Genomic DNA, 14,816 nt, shown 5'->3' with positions numbered 1-14,816 from the left:
CCAATAAAGTTAGGAATGATACTTTTTATCTTCCTCTTCACCAGAATATTTTCTTCTTTTCTACTTTATCCAACCAGAAATTTTATGAAGAGAAAAAAAAGGAAAAGCACAAAGAGCAAACATGCTATGTGGCAAGCATCAACATAACATATAATTAAGAAATTTGTCCTAACTATGGTCATGATTAAAATCAAATCTTGTTTAATACATGTGAAATCAAAGCCAGCTTAGCATGTATATTTGATTCTTTGGAAAATGGGGTTTTAGGTACAGCTATCAAAAATAAAGTAGTATTTCAAATAATAAAATTTTAAATATCAAATTAAAAAAAAAAACATGTGTGAATTTTGTATTATTTTATCTTGTTAAATGTATCTGTGATATTTTTATTTTATATTATATTAGGATGAGGTTAAGATCAAACGGTTTGAACTCGTCTCAAATCGCTTTAAATGAGTAAAGATAAATATAACAGTGATGTTGCATGGTATAAGTAAAAAATTAAAAATAGGTCAAAAATTGTTATTAGATCCTTAACTTTGCTTAAGTGGTGGATTTAGTACCTGTACTTTAATTTGATGAATTTTAATCTTTATATTTTTCGAATTGGTCAATTTTAGTCCTTATACTTTTCGAATTTTGAAATTTTAGTCCTGACTCAATGGTGGTAGTTAAATTTATTTGGTTTAATTTTGCTGTTAGTCTTATATCATGCACAAAGTTGTAAATTTAGTCTATATTCCCCAGCTGGATCATTTTTAGTTGTATACTTTTTCAATTTTTGAAATTTTAATCTTAATACAAATGACAATAATTAAATCTATTAACTGATTTTTTTGTGAGTAATATGTGAAAATAGAAAGCTGACATGATATTACATGTGCGATACTATGTTTGCCGCTTCAGATTTTAAAAATAGCAGAACTTAACTTAATCAATTTAGTCTCCACCATTTGGTGAAAACTAAAATTTTAAAAAATTAAAAATATAAGGACTAAAAATAACTAAATTAAAGTTTTAAAATAATTTAACTATGCTTTAGCGACGATGATCAAATGACAAGTTTTAAAATATAATTTAACATTTTTAGTATTCTTTCATTTTCATTTTTTTAAACGATCTAATTATAGGTTGTGATCATATCTGTTCTTTTTGACACAATACCTAGAACTACCCATAATCCCTCCCCAACCCATAAATAGGAGGATAATATGTTTCAACACAGTCAAACCCGTATCCTTCTGCATTGACAATAATGCCTATGCCAATCGAACTAAGACTTAATTGATATATTATTTCATTTTCAAGTAGTTTTTTTGAGCAAAGTTGATAACGGAATTAAGTGATTAATATTATAAAAAATGGATTTAGGCAATAATAAAAAGGTTTAATATGAAAAATATGCTAATTTAAATTCAGATATTATAAAAATTTAAGATATTTAATGTATTTTTATTTGGACGTGAATGAAAAAAGAAAAAAGAAAAAGAAACGGGAGATCCTTTGGCTTGTCGCCATGTCATTATCTCTAAGATATGTGATTGTGATTTTTGGACCCTCTCCCTCATATTCTTTTTATTTTTATTTTACTACACTTATTTATATTTTTTATATTTATTTCTAAATATATAGTTAATGTACTTTTATTTTTATTTTGTAATGTAATAATTTAAAATATTCTATATTTATAATAAATTTTAATATATTAATTATTATAATATTATTTTTAGTATTTTTTAAATTATTAAGTTATTATTTTTCTTTATTTTCCTTCTTTCGCATACGTCAAAGGAGAAAAGTAAACCCATAAGAAGGAATCAAAAACAAAATCATATCGCAAGTTGAATGAAACCCTTTGGACTTCCCTATAAAGTAAATCCCATTTCACCAATTTTTTTTAATATAAAGTTTAGGATGAGGAAGATTATTTTATTAGCATTATAAAAGTTTCTTTAAATTACGAGAGTTAGGGTGAGATGATAATAGTGATTTGATCCTTACTTTAAGTATGGAATAGCTTTAAAACTCGTGACCTATATCTATCATTTAATGAATCTACTAAATACGAAAAATTAATTACTGAACTTTTGATTTATTGAATGTGAAAGATTAATTTTTGAACTCCGCTTTAAATAATACCTTGAGTAAGTGTTGTAGCTAATGTGGGTTTAGTGTAGAGGGAGACAGCAGCATATGTGCAAAAATCCTACAACTTCGATTCACTTCACTTTAAAAAGAAAAGAAGAAAGTTGAAAACTTTGAAAAATTTCATTACCATTACAACAATAATAAATTAAAAGAAAAGCATAGAACAAAGGAGAACCAAAGAATAACATTGGTTCTGTATTTTTTCTAAAAGAAAGAAAATGATTTATGTACTAGGTGTGTAGGTAAATATTGTTATCTTTCAAATAACCCCATTTCTCACTCCAAAGATCTTACTTTTTTTGTTCTTTATTTTTTGGGTTTTAATGTATTTGGTCTTTGCCTTGTTGTGCTTTGCTGTGAGAGTGAGTGAGTGTTTGCTGGTCAATCTGCAGAATGTGATTTTAATATAGGGGGAAATACAGTGAACGTGCTCTTCTTTGTCTTTCAGTCTTTTAAACTAAAACAACACTCTCACGCTTTGAAGAGAACATGATTAGTGTATTTTTCCTCCTTGAAATTTCCAATTTTTTTATATTGCAAGAGATAAAACAGAGAAAAGAAGCCAATTTTTTGTAGAGGGAGATAGTGAGATATCTTGGGAATTTGAGCTGTTTTACATCTTTTGAGAGCCATGCTTGTCTCTTGAGAGTTGAAAAGTTTTTCTCTTTCTTGAGTTCTGAGTCTCCCTTCTCCTTTTCTTCTCTTCTTCTTGTGATGTGAAAAATTTATTTCTTTGGTCCATTTCTTCGTGCTAGCTTGTAATTATTTTTCCAACTTTTTGGTTCTTTATCACGCAAAACAATGCTATGATGATACATAAAACTTGAAGTTTTAGCTCATCATGTTCCAGTGCAGGAAAAAAGGGTATTTGTTGAAATGGCCTGTACTTACAAGAAAGTTACCTTAGTTATGGTGTATGCATGTTTTCTTGGGGGATTTTTTCTTGCTCAGATATGAAGGGGGTAGTATCAAAGAAAGAAGAAAAGTAAGAAGACATGGAGAAACAAGTTGAGCCGATCTTGTTCTTTTGCTGATGGGTCTTAAGTTGCAACAGAGCTACCACCACTCAGTGACTGTGAAAGTGAATGAACAAATGGGGACCAAAAGAGGGTACACATTTATTCAAGCTAACAGGGCTTGGTTACCAAAATTTTTGTTGCTTTGGGTAATGGTGATGGCTTTTCTCAGCACTTGGATCTACAAAAAGATGGATGCTGACAACAAAGTAAGGAGGAAGGAGGTGTTGAGTACCATGTGTGATCAAAGGGCAAGGATGTTGCAGGATCAATTCAGTGTTAGTGTTAACCATGTTCATGCCCTGGCCATTCTTGTCTCCACTTTTCATTACTACAAGGATCCATCTGCTATTGATCAGGTTGTTCCTGAAGTTTGATCTTGTTTTCCTTCTTTTCTGTGGAATTTATGGAGTCCTGATATTTTGAAATTTCTATTTAATTTAAAGTTTTACATTTGTTGTTTTTTCGTTAGACATATAGCCTCTGAAAATCTGAGTTTGGTTGATGTTGACATCCAATGGTGAAATATTTTTCTTGTTCATCTTTTGTGTGAGTTTCTGATTGTGCACTTTGGGCTATTTTTGTTCTTTGCAAGAAATGCAGGAGACTTTTGCGGAGTACACTGCTAGAACAGCATTTGAGAGGCCATTGCTTAGTGGGGTGGCCTATGCGGAAAGAGTAGTTCATTCTGAGAGGGAGAAATTTGAGAGGCAGCATGGGTGGACAATAAAGACAATGAAGAGGGAACCTTCTCCTATTCGAGATGAATATGCCCCTGTAATTTTCTCTCAAGAAACTGTTTCTTACATCGAATCGCTTGACATGATGTCGGGGGAGGTATGCTGTTACCTACAATCTGCTTATAAGTTTTATCTTTACCTTTGGTCTGATATTTGGTTCAGGATTAGATTGGAGTGGTAATATCCATGTTCCAATGTGCAGGAGGATCGAGAAAACATATTAAGGGCTAGGGCTACCGGGAAAGCTGTCCTAACTAGCCCCTTCAGGTTACTGGGCTCTCATCATCTTGGTGTTGTGTTGACATTCCCTGTTTACAAATCCAAGCTCCCACCGAGTCCTACTGAGCAAGAGCGCATTGAAGCAACTGCTGGGTAAGTACTCCAGCTTGTCTTTCTAATTGGAAATCCAAGTTTTTTTTTTGTTTGAAACCCTTTTTGTGCTTGGTATTTTCTTTTAAGCTTTTGCTTTTGAAAGTTAGCGAATGTATTTGGCACTAGATAGTTTGAGAGTGTTGATGATGAGAGTTTGGAGTCTATAGCAACTGCAGTTGTATTAGAGTGCACATGTCAAGGGGAAAAAGGTTTAGACTTTTATGTGATTTCTGTTGAAGTTTATTTGATCGTATATAAGTTAGCCGAAAAGATTCTATTCTTCATTTAGTGGACAATCAGAAACCTTCATCTCCTTTTTCCTATCGAGAGTCTGGAGAGCAAGACCATTGACACCAGATGGTCCAAAGTGACTCATACGACCACCTCAATATATTTCTAGGGTATTTGCTACTTTATGACCTAATCATGGTTATGCTGCTGATATCAGCATTTTTGCTTCCACTGACATTTATTGTTTCATTGTGATCAACACCAGCAATTTGGTGCTCCTTGACCAGATACAGTTGCCAGTACTTCTGTTGGTGCCACATAAGCACCTTTACCATCTTTACATCACTTGTTCCTGGCACTGGACATTTCTAGTTTCTCCGTAAATTTGAGTTTGACATTCATAACATTTTCTTTGTGCTACTATTTTTCTGGCTAACTAGACTTCCAGTTATTACAATGGATAGAAATACATCCCAAGGGGGATTGCTTCAGTTACTACGCTTCTTTATTTTTGCATCTTAGATTTTCTTATGCATAAAAAAGCTTTTAAATAAACACAGATACCTTGGTGGTGCATTTGATGTGGAGTCACTTGTGGAGAATTTACTTGGGCAACTTGCTGGAAATCAGGCAATCCTAGTGAATGTATATGATATTACTAATTCTTCTGATCACTTGATCATGTATGGTCACCAAAATCAAGATGGTGACCTGGCTTTATTGCATGAAAGCAAGCTTGATTTTGGAGATCCATTCAGGAAGCATCAGATGATATGTAGGTAAGTGTATAACTGGCTACATATTCACAAGGTTGATGGAATGACTGCATTTATTTTTGCAAGCACTTACTATTTGGGCCTTCTGAGCAGATATCATCAGAAGGCACCCACATCATGGACTGCGCTGACCACGGCCTTCTTATTCTTCGTGATCTGCTTATTGGTTGGCTATATCTTATATGGTGCAGCAATACACATTGTTAAAGTTGAAGATGATTTCCATGAAATGGAAGAGCTTAAGGTTCGAGCAGAAGCTGCTGATGTGGCCAAATCACAGGTATGTATTTCAAGATATATCTATCAACACATGGTTGACCACCCACTTCCAAGCTAAAACTAATTGTGATGCGTTCTTGTTGCAGTTTTTGGCAACAGTTTCTCATGAAATCAGGACTCCCATGAATGGCATCCTTGGTATGTTCCAGATTGCTCCTTAAGGTTTTCTTTGTGAAATATACATTCAAGGACATCAAATAATTTTAATCAGCAATGTTCTGATGAAATCTTGAATGGTTGCAGGGATGCTTGCTTTGCTTTTAGATACTGATTTAAGTTCAACACAAAGGGATTATGCTCAAACTGCTCAAGTGTGTGGAAAGGCACTGATAACATTGATAAATGAAGTGCTTGACCGTGCTAAAATTGAAGCTGGAAAGTTGGAGCTGGAAACTGTCCCCTTTGACCTTCGGTCTATCCTAGATGATGTGCTCTCTTTATTTTCTGAGAAGTCTAGAAACAAAGGTGTTGAGGTAAGTCTGGATAAAATTAATAGAAAACACAGTGCATTGTTCAATATGCTTCTTCATTTTAGACAGTTCCTATAATGCTTGAACTAATTTGCCTTCTCTTTTCCCTTTTCCTTTCCATGTCTTGGTGGCGTTGGTGATGTCAATAAATGGTGTTACTTGTGATACATTACAATGACTCAAACTCGTTGTAATTGTTTGGGAACTGAAGCTGGCAGTGTTTGTTTCTGATAAAGTTCCTGAAATGGTTATGGGGGATCCAGGGAGATTTAGACAGATAATTACGAATCTTGTTGGGAACTCTGTTAAAGTAAGTGGGTGCTCAACCTTCTCTCCTTTTGCCAATTTTGTAGGTAGATTGCTATCTACTTAATTGATGGAAGTTTTGATCTTATTAGTAGATTGCATTATTGAGTTTAGTTTCTGCTATTTGACTGATTATTGTATATAAAATTTCATTTAATAAATTGATAATGACTTAAAAATGAGTGTTTGACAGTTTACAGAACGGGGGCACATATTTGTTAAAGTCCATCTAGCTGAAAACCCGAAGCCTATGGAAGATCCTAAAGCTGAAACTTGTTTGAATGGAGGGTCAGATGAAGATGCATTGGTATCAGGTGCTCGCCAGTTTAAAACCTTGAGTGGTTATGAAGCTGCTGATGAGCGGAACAGTTGGGATTCCTTCAAGCATTTAGTTGCCGACGAAGAATTGCGATATGATGCCTCAGTAAAAATGAAAGCTGCAGATGAAGCTTCTCAGAGTGTCACTTTGATGGTATCTGTGGAAGATACTGGCATTGGGATCCCTTTGATTGCCCAGGACAGGGTTTTCATGCCCTTTATGCAGGCGGATAGCTCAACCTCTAGAAATTATGGTGGGACTGGCATAGGCCTGAGCATTACTAAGTGTTTGGTTGAGCTAATGGGTGGTCACATAAGCTTCATCAGCAGACCACAAGTTGGAAGCACATTCTCATTCACCACAGTCTTTGGGAGGTGTAAAAGAGCTTCCTTTAGTGATACAAAAAAACCCAATGCTGAAGATCTTCCATCTGGTTTCAGAGGATTGAAAGCTGTGGTAGTTGACGGAAAACCAGTTAGAGCTGCTGTAACTCGGTACCACTTGAAGAGGCTTGGCATGCTGGTTGAATTTGCGAATAGTGTCAAAATAGCTGCTTCTGCTTGTGGTAAAAATGGTTCTTCATGCGGGTACGTTTTAGTTTAGAATTATCATATTTGAGAGATAGTAAATTCAGTAAAACTATAGTTTGCATTTGGGGAATTTGCCCTATGTTTGGTTGATGATTTAATCACATTTGACAAGATCTTGTCAACAATTACTCATTTTTAACACAATTTGTAGTTTCTTCAGTACCTTTTCTGATGCCTTTGTTATGATCACTGGGAAAAAAAAGACCATTTGTGCTTTCTATTCATCTTATGATGTTAACTTTGTTGAATTATATCTTTGAACGTCGCAGAAGTAAAACTCAACCGGATATAGTTCTTGTTGAGAAGGATTCATGGCTTTCTGGTGAGGATGGCGGTTTGAGCTTACGAACGTTGGACAGGCAGCAAAACGGACACGTGTTTAAGTCGCCAAAGATGATTCTTCTTGCGACAAATATTACTAATGCTGAACTCGAGAAAGCAAGGGCAGCAGGTTTTGCAGATACTACAATTATGAAACCTTTGAGGGCAAGTATGGTGGCTGCATGTCTTCAGCAGGTGCTTGGGACAGGGAAGAAGAGGCAGCCTGGAAGAGGCATGCTGAATGGATCATCTGTCCTTGGGAGTCTTCTTTGTGGTAAGAAAATATTAGTAGTTGATGACAATATGGTAAACCGGAGAGTTGCTGCTGGCGCATTGAAAAAGTTTGGAGCTGCCGTGGAATGTGCTGAAAGTGGAAAAGCTGCACTTAAATTGCTTCAACTTCCACACAGTTTTGACGCTTGCTTCATGGATATTCAGATGCCCGAAATGGACGGGTATGTATACCATATATTTAACATTGGGCAGTTGACAATCTAAACACCAAATACAGGAAAAAGAAAGCAAAGTCTGTATGTTGTTTTTAGACATATCTATGGTCCGGTCCGGTCTAAACATCACATGGCTGTTGGCACATTATTTCTTCACAGTTACACTTCATTTGTGGACCAAATTCCTTTGATTAGCCTTATGGTTTTGTCTCCACTAGATACCAAATTTCTCATTTGAGTGAGAACTTGATAATCATTATTTTGTTGTAGTGCATTATTTAAATGTTGCCCATGGTTAGCTTGTGATTTTGTCAGATAATCCTCCTTTAAATCTTATACAAATATATATGAATTTTAATCATTTTGTAAAGATAGGGTGTGAATTTTAATATCATGGACTATTATTTCAGGTTTGAGGCAACTCGTCGAATTCGAATGATGGAGAGTCAGGCAAATGAACAGATGAACAGAGGGACTGAAGAAGGGTCTATCAGGACTGGTGAGTGGCATATCCCGATATTAGCCATGACAGCTGATGTAATTCACGCCACCTATGATGAGTGCCTGAAATGTGGGATGGACGGATACGTCTCAAAGCCCTTTGAGGAGGAAAATCTTTACCTGGCTGTAGCAAAGTTCTTCAAAACGAAACCCATCTCGGACTCATAGCAACACCTCCTACATCATCCAAAAGCAAAACCTTGAATTATATGCTGGTTGGACATCGCCAGCAATTTTCCCCGTCCTGCTGGTGCATTTGGGTTTAATCACTGAATGGTTTGCTTGGATTTCTGAGGATTCTTGACCTCTCCAATAGAAAAAACATGCATGTTCTTGCATTCATTTCTAACCAACTTCAATTTTAACCTGATTAGTATCTTAGTACATGTATACTACCACAATGACTCCATCCCCGACTGTTTGTATAGATCTTCATATTAGAGTCAAAAGGTGTAAATCTCATTCTCTCTAAACTTTGGAACTTTCTTTGGAATAGGCCTTTGTGCCATGTTTTTTTTCTTCTAAATTTTGCTGTAAACTTTTTGTTATTGAGTTTCAAATATCAGAAAGAGGTAGCTAACAAGTATAAAACAGTCTGCTCTGCAATATATAGTTTCATTTTAAAATTCCCACATTTTGTGGTCGATCTTATTCATGATTATTTGAAATATATCAAAAGCTAAGTCTAGTTATGGAAATGGAAGATCAGGAGGTGGTCCGAGGGGGCAATTCTTTTCGCAATCGGCTCTCACAGTATAACACTCTGATTTTCTTGATATGCAGCACCAACAGCTGCGGAATATGCCATCGCCGGAAGCTGGCCCCGATGTAGGACAAGGTCTATGACTGCATGGTCCTAGTGTTATTTTGCTGCCTGGGTCAAGTTCATTGCCATGGATGCTGCTGCTTCTACAACCTGCAATTCAAATGAAATTTGCCATTAAAGAAAGAATCATTTCAATGTATGAAAAGTTGATAAAATATGAGAAGATCAAACCAGGGTAAACTAAAAATCAGTATACGCACTTTCATGAAAAGCTGGAAGAGAGGAGAAGAGCAGTAAAAGGAAGGCCAAACGAGTAGCCATGAGCTTGGTTGCTACCATTGTTGATGTGAAATATGATTGAAGTTCTTTACGTGAGGTTTGAATATATATATATATATATTCTATAAATAGTTAAGACTAATCAAAAGATGTTTACATTTATTTGAGAGGATTCGCTGCTAAAAATTGCATAGGGTTGTTATTCAATATTTGGCTTTTACCGGAAAGGAAAGAAATCCTAAAACATTAATTTTTTTTAATGATGTTTGCGTGGTAACTTGTGTGATAGTGCACATGTTGATATGTCACTATTTATCTTATATGCACATATATTTTTTGTGGATTGCTATGTGAGCTACCATGTTAAAAAATTTAATGTTTTATTCAGTATTTTTGTTAAAAAAACATAAATTTGGCTCTTTTTGAAAAATTGATAGTCAAATTCGATATTTTAAAAAGATCAATGGCCGATTTTAATTAAAAAGAGAATAAATGTAAAATTGACCAAATATGTAAACGTTAAGAGCTAAATTTTGAATTACTTTTAATTCTAATATGGAACAATTCTTTCTAATTATAAATTGAACAATGGTAGCAACCAAGTTCATGGCTATTCGTTTGGCCTTCCTTTTACTGCTCTTCACCTCTCTTCCAGCTTTTCATGAATGTGCGTATACTGATTTTTAGTTTACTCTGGTTTGATCTTCTCATATTTTATCAACTTTTCATACATTGAAATGATTCTTTCTTTAATGGCAAATTTCATTTGAATTGCAGGTAGTAGAAGCAGCAGCATCCATGGCAATGAACTTGACCCAGGCAGCAAAATAACACTAGGACCATATCATAGACCTTGTCCTACATCGGGGCCAGCTTCCGGCGATGGCATATTCCGCAGCTGTTGGTGCTGCATATCAAGAAAATCAGAGTGTTATACTGTGAGAGCCGATTGCGAAAAGAATTGCCCCCTCGGACCACCTCCTGATCTTCCATTTCCATAACTAGACTTAGCTTGCCTTTTGATATATTTCAAATAATCATGAATAAGATCGACCACAAAATGTGGGAATTTTAAAAATGAAACTATATATTGCAGAGCAGACGGTTTGAACTAGATTAATGTTAAAGAAAAAAGAATATTATTGAATAGTTAACTAGAAATTCAATTTGGTGACAAGAAAGATCAATTTCAGCAAAAAAAAAAAAAACCAAATTTTGAGTTAATCGAATTAAGTTATTCAAATTATTTGAGTCAACTCGAATAACTTAATTCGAGTTTCGAGTTCGAGTCGAGTTGAATTTCACAATTCGAATAACTTGAATGATTCAAATAACATATTGGTGTAAATACTCTTTTGGTCCTTGTCAACTTTAAAAATAAGCAAATGGGTCTCTCTCTTAACAAAGAATACAAAAAAAATTAAAATATTTATAAATATTAAAAAAATTATATTTAAAAAAATATAAAATTCTAAAAAATTAAAATTTTTCTAAAATAATAATTTTGAGACCTAATTAATGATTCAAATTTATTATACTCAAGTATTTTTTTTTGATTATTTTTCTTTGACAGAATTTTCAAATATATATGGTTTCAAATTTACGTGCTCTAACATGGAAGTAGTTATACTATAACAATAGTTTTATTTGAAATATTAAATTTTTTTAATTGAACTCGAACAATTTCACTCAATTCGACTAGATTCGACTCGATTCGAAAAAATTTCAAATTGAGTCAGAATGATAAAATAGTACTCGTGAACTCGATTAACTCGAAATTTTTTCACTCGATTCGATTCGTCTCAATTCGATCAAACGCTTGCCTCTATACTAACCATGGATAAACTGTGTGTTTTATTAAGAGAGTTTTGATTTAAATTGCAATGACTATATTCAAACCTTTAACTAAATTGTCTCATTTATATTTATTACTTCGACTTTTTACTCTAGACTATTAATTTATAAATGAGTTAAAATATAAATTTATCATCATATTACGATGCTTAATTATGTTAAAACCTTAAACACTAAAACTCAAGATACTAAATCTAAGACTCATTAATATTTATTTAGTTGTTCAATTAATGTTTAAATAAAATTATTAACAATTATTTACAAGTCTTTTATAATTTGTTTTATTTAAGTTAATGATAATATATCGTGTTATTATTCACTGATGATATATGAAATTTATGTAATTACGAGGTATCAAATTAGACCATTGGAAGCTTATTAGAACCTTCCATCCAAAATACCCTCTTGGGCTTCATAAAGTCTGGCTTTTTGAACCTTCAAATTCTTTTATATTTAAAGTAAATTCTCTCAAAAAGATGAACAAACATGAACATATATTTGTGCACTATCTAAGAGCATTCTACATGAAAGGTTTCTTTTAAATTAATGTTGCCCTAAGTGATAAGTGGGAACATCAATTGAGTTGATGTTGATATATAATCATCATAAAAAGAACAACTGATGTGCACTTCAAATAAATAAGATGATAAAAGCTTTGTAATAAGCCCAATTTACCCGGGCTTGTACAAACCAAAGTCCCAATCCAATAGCCCAAATATTAACCCTAATTACAAGCCCAAAATACTAACAGCCCAACAAGCCCAAAACTTAACAAATTTTCAGCCAAATCAAAAATTAAAAACCCTAGTAGCCGTCGCAACAATTTCACCTTTGCACGCCGCCGTGAATGTCGCCACACGACCCTCCGTGCACGTGCGCCTCTTCCACGACTCCCGTACCTGCGAGAAAAGCGGAACCAACACCAGAGTAGAGGCAACAATAACAGAAATAATGATTTTCTTTGTATTTTTGTGGGATTTTGATTGGTTTATTTTTTCTTTGTTTTCGGTTATAAAAACCGATGGGGAATTCAGTGTAATGGGGGGATATCTGCTAGTTTTTTGGAATCCAAAAATATACAGAAGAAATTCTAAGAATACAAAGGTGAAATCGTGGTTCTGTGTTGCTGCTATTTCATTTATTTCCTGTTTTGTTGTAAAAAAATAATAAAAGAGAACAGAAAAACAGGATCTTGAATGGTCCTTTATTTTTTTTTCTTTCTTTCGATTTCTTTTTTCAATTTTTTCTTTTTCTTTACTGTTTTTAAAAAAAAAGGGGAGGGGATCTTACCTGGTACTGTCGCGGTGTCTCCTCTCCGCCGGAATCGGAGCTCCGGTATGAAAGGCCGACGAGCGGCGGCGCAAAAGAAAAAGATTTTTTAAAAAAACCTAGCAGAGAGTCTTGGGTTTATTTTATTTTATTTTATTTTTCCTTTAGCTTTTGTTTGCTGCAGGTTTCAAAAAAATAAAGAAGAAAATTTGGTTTAAATAGAAGGAACAAAACGTCGCCGTTTAGGGTGGCATGACCCGCGCTTCGACCCGACCCGGAGGGGGGGAATCCGCGCGTTCTGGCCCTGAGTGGGAAAATTTGCGCGTCTAGCCCTCCCCATTTTGCGATGTGTTTAATCAAGTTTTTTTTCCTTTAAATTCGGCCCAAATATTTTGCTCGCGTGACGATTTAATCCATATCGGTCTTGTGATGCTTGAGTGACTTGGGAAAATTTCTTTTTAAGTCCTCCTCTCATGGCGCGCGTATCAATTTGGTCCTTCCTGGTGTTTTCTATTTTTAAACTTGGCCTTTTAACTTCGTTTAGCTTTCAGTTTAATCCTTAATGGTCCTTTTTAAGGCTTTTTTGTAGTTTATTTTTTTAGTTTTTGTTATTATTATTATTACTATATCATTATTATATTATATAGTATTATAATTATACTTACATATATACGTATATACATTTATATTTCCATTATATTTAAATATTTTTTCATATTTTATAATATATATATGCATATATAGATATTGATATACACGCATTTCTTCAAAATTATTGTAAATATATTTTATATATATATATATATGTACATCTATATACACATTTTCCTAATTTCTTCATATACTATTATTATTTTTGTTTTACTAAAGCATGTATACTTATATTTTTATTTTGTAAATATATACATATCTGCATATTTTTTATTTTTATTTTACAATTTTCATTACATATATACATACATGATTTTTTTAGAAATTTTAATAATTTTTATTTTGTTATACATATCTCATTCATTATTTTATTTTTATATGTATACTTATATATACTTGTTTTAATATGTGCATATACATGTTTTCAAAATTTATTTATGTATCATACTTATATTTTGAAAATACATATATGCATATAATTTAAAATTAAAATATTGATTTTATGTGATACATTAGATTTTTCTACACTTTCTAAAGAAAATGTATTTTGGTTGCGTCAAAGCATTAAAATCATTATATTTTATAATTTCCAAAATATTTGGCACTCATGATTCTCGAGAAAGATCGTGTCTTAACTTACTGGATTGCGATTATTTTTTTGATGAATTTAGAAAGCCAAGTATTTGTTTTGCAATAAATTCGCAAATTTTAAATAAAAGCTTATTTTCGGGAATTCAAAATGTTGGGTCCTAACTTACTGGTCATGACATTTTCTTCTCGAAATAAGAATTTTCAAAAGCAAAAGGCAATATTCGGGTATTTTGAAGATTTAAAAACATTGTGCCCTAACTCACTGGGTGTGGTGTTTTATTTCTTTGAAATAAGAATGTCTTATTATTTTAATTCATTCATGAAATAAAAAGTTTCCTTTTAAAATCTTTTCAAATTTTCGACACCAAGGCATTAAAAAAAATCAATTTGGTACCAATTTTGGGCGCATGAGGTGCTAATCCTTCCTCGTGTAATCGACTCCCGAGCCTGTTTTCTCAAATTTCGCAGACCAAAATTATTTTAAAGGTGGGCCGATCACACCTTAATAAAGGATCGGTGGCGACTCCAGTTTTTATTTTTAAGTCGACACTAAAATTTTTGTTTTCAAAAAACGGTTTCGACAAGCTTTATTTATCAAAGCCAATAATGCCATGGTTGATTAGGGTTCTTCTTTTCATGTGAAACGAATTATGGTCAAATGAGACTTTTCATATATTAGTGGCGGAGCGTAGTGGAGACCTAGAAGATCATAGTCTCCCCTAAAATGGTAAAAATGATAAAAATTTGATTTAACCCTTTAAAAATGATAAAGATATAGGCTATTAAAATGATGAAATTTTATTTTTACTATTATAAGTATATACAATTTAATTCCGATCCTAAAAAAATTTTCAGGCTCTGCCACTGCTACTGCTTCAAACCTATATT

General features: G+C 33.3%; 2 protein-coding genes across 3 annotated transcripts; both read left to right on the top strand.

Annotated features, from left to right (window-relative positions):
• The first annotated feature begins 2,343 nt into the window (after positions 1 to 2,343).
• On the top strand, positions 2,344 to 9,109 carry LOC105782746 (histidine kinase 4). Of its 2 annotated transcripts, none has more exons than XM_012607697.2 (11): positions 2,344 to 3,523; positions 3,768 to 4,001; positions 4,107 to 4,276; positions 5,068 to 5,286; positions 5,377 to 5,563; positions 5,649 to 5,700; positions 5,806 to 6,035; positions 6,244 to 6,342; positions 6,532 to 7,244; positions 7,517 to 8,023; positions 8,428 to 9,109. In XM_012607697.2, the coding sequence occupies exons 1-11, from the start codon at positions 3,182 to 3,184 to the stop codon at positions 8,684 to 8,686; spliced, it is 3,012 nt and encodes a 1,003-aa protein (XP_012463151.1). In that variant the 5' UTR covers positions 2,344 to 3,181; the 3' UTR covers positions 8,687 to 9,109. The 2 variants fall into 2 exon arrangements, with proteins under 2 accessions (XP_012463151.1, XP_052482307.1); XM_052626347.1 differs by having other exon boundaries at positions 3,397 to 3,523; positions 3,760 to 4,001.
• A 324-nt stretch (positions 9,110 to 9,433) lies between these two features.
• Positions 9,434 to 10,605, top strand: LOC105782749 (uncharacterized). Its single transcript, XM_012607701.2, has 2 exons — positions 9,434 to 10,230; positions 10,341 to 10,605. The coding sequence occupies exons 1-2, from the start codon at positions 10,152 to 10,154 to the stop codon at positions 10,562 to 10,564; spliced, it is 303 nt and encodes a 100-aa protein (XP_012463155.1). The 5' UTR covers positions 9,434 to 10,151; the 3' UTR covers positions 10,565 to 10,605.
• Positions 10,606 to 14,816: the final 4,211 nt, after the last annotated feature.

This window comes from Gossypium raimondii, chromosome 13, assembly GCF_025698545.1.
Source record: "Gossypium raimondii isolate GPD5lz chromosome 13, ASM2569854v1, whole genome shotgun sequence".
In the NCBI taxonomy this organism is placed as follows: Eukaryota; Viridiplantae; Streptophyta; class Magnoliopsida; order Malvales; family Malvaceae; genus Gossypium; species Gossypium raimondii.
This window is presented reverse-complemented; position numbering and strand designations above follow the sequence as displayed.

What these genes read in the sequence shown, in the direction of transcription:
- LOC105782749 (XM_012607701.2), top strand. Translation starts at nt 10,152, where the DNA reads ATGGTAGCAACCAAGTTCATGGCTATTCGTTTGGCCTTCCTTTTACTG. An exon ending in TCTTCCAGCTTTTCATGAAT is followed by an intron (nt 10,231 to 10,340) that starts GTGCGTATACTG and finishes TTTGAATTGCAG; the next exon opens with GTAGTAGAAGCAGCAGCATC.
- LOC105782746 (XM_012607697.2), top strand. Translation starts at nt 3,182, where the DNA reads ATGGGTCTTAAGTTGCAACAGAGCTACCACCACTCAGTGACTGTGAAA. An exon ending in AAGCATCAGATGATATGTAG is followed by an intron (nt 5,287 to 5,376) that starts GTAAGTGTATAA and finishes CCTTCTGAGCAG; the next exon opens with ATATCATCAGAAGGCACCCA. An exon ending in CTAGAAACAAAGGTGTTGAG is followed by an intron (nt 6,036 to 6,243) that starts GTAAGTCTGGAT and finishes TGGGAACTGAAG; the next exon opens with CTGGCAGTGTTTGTTTCTGA.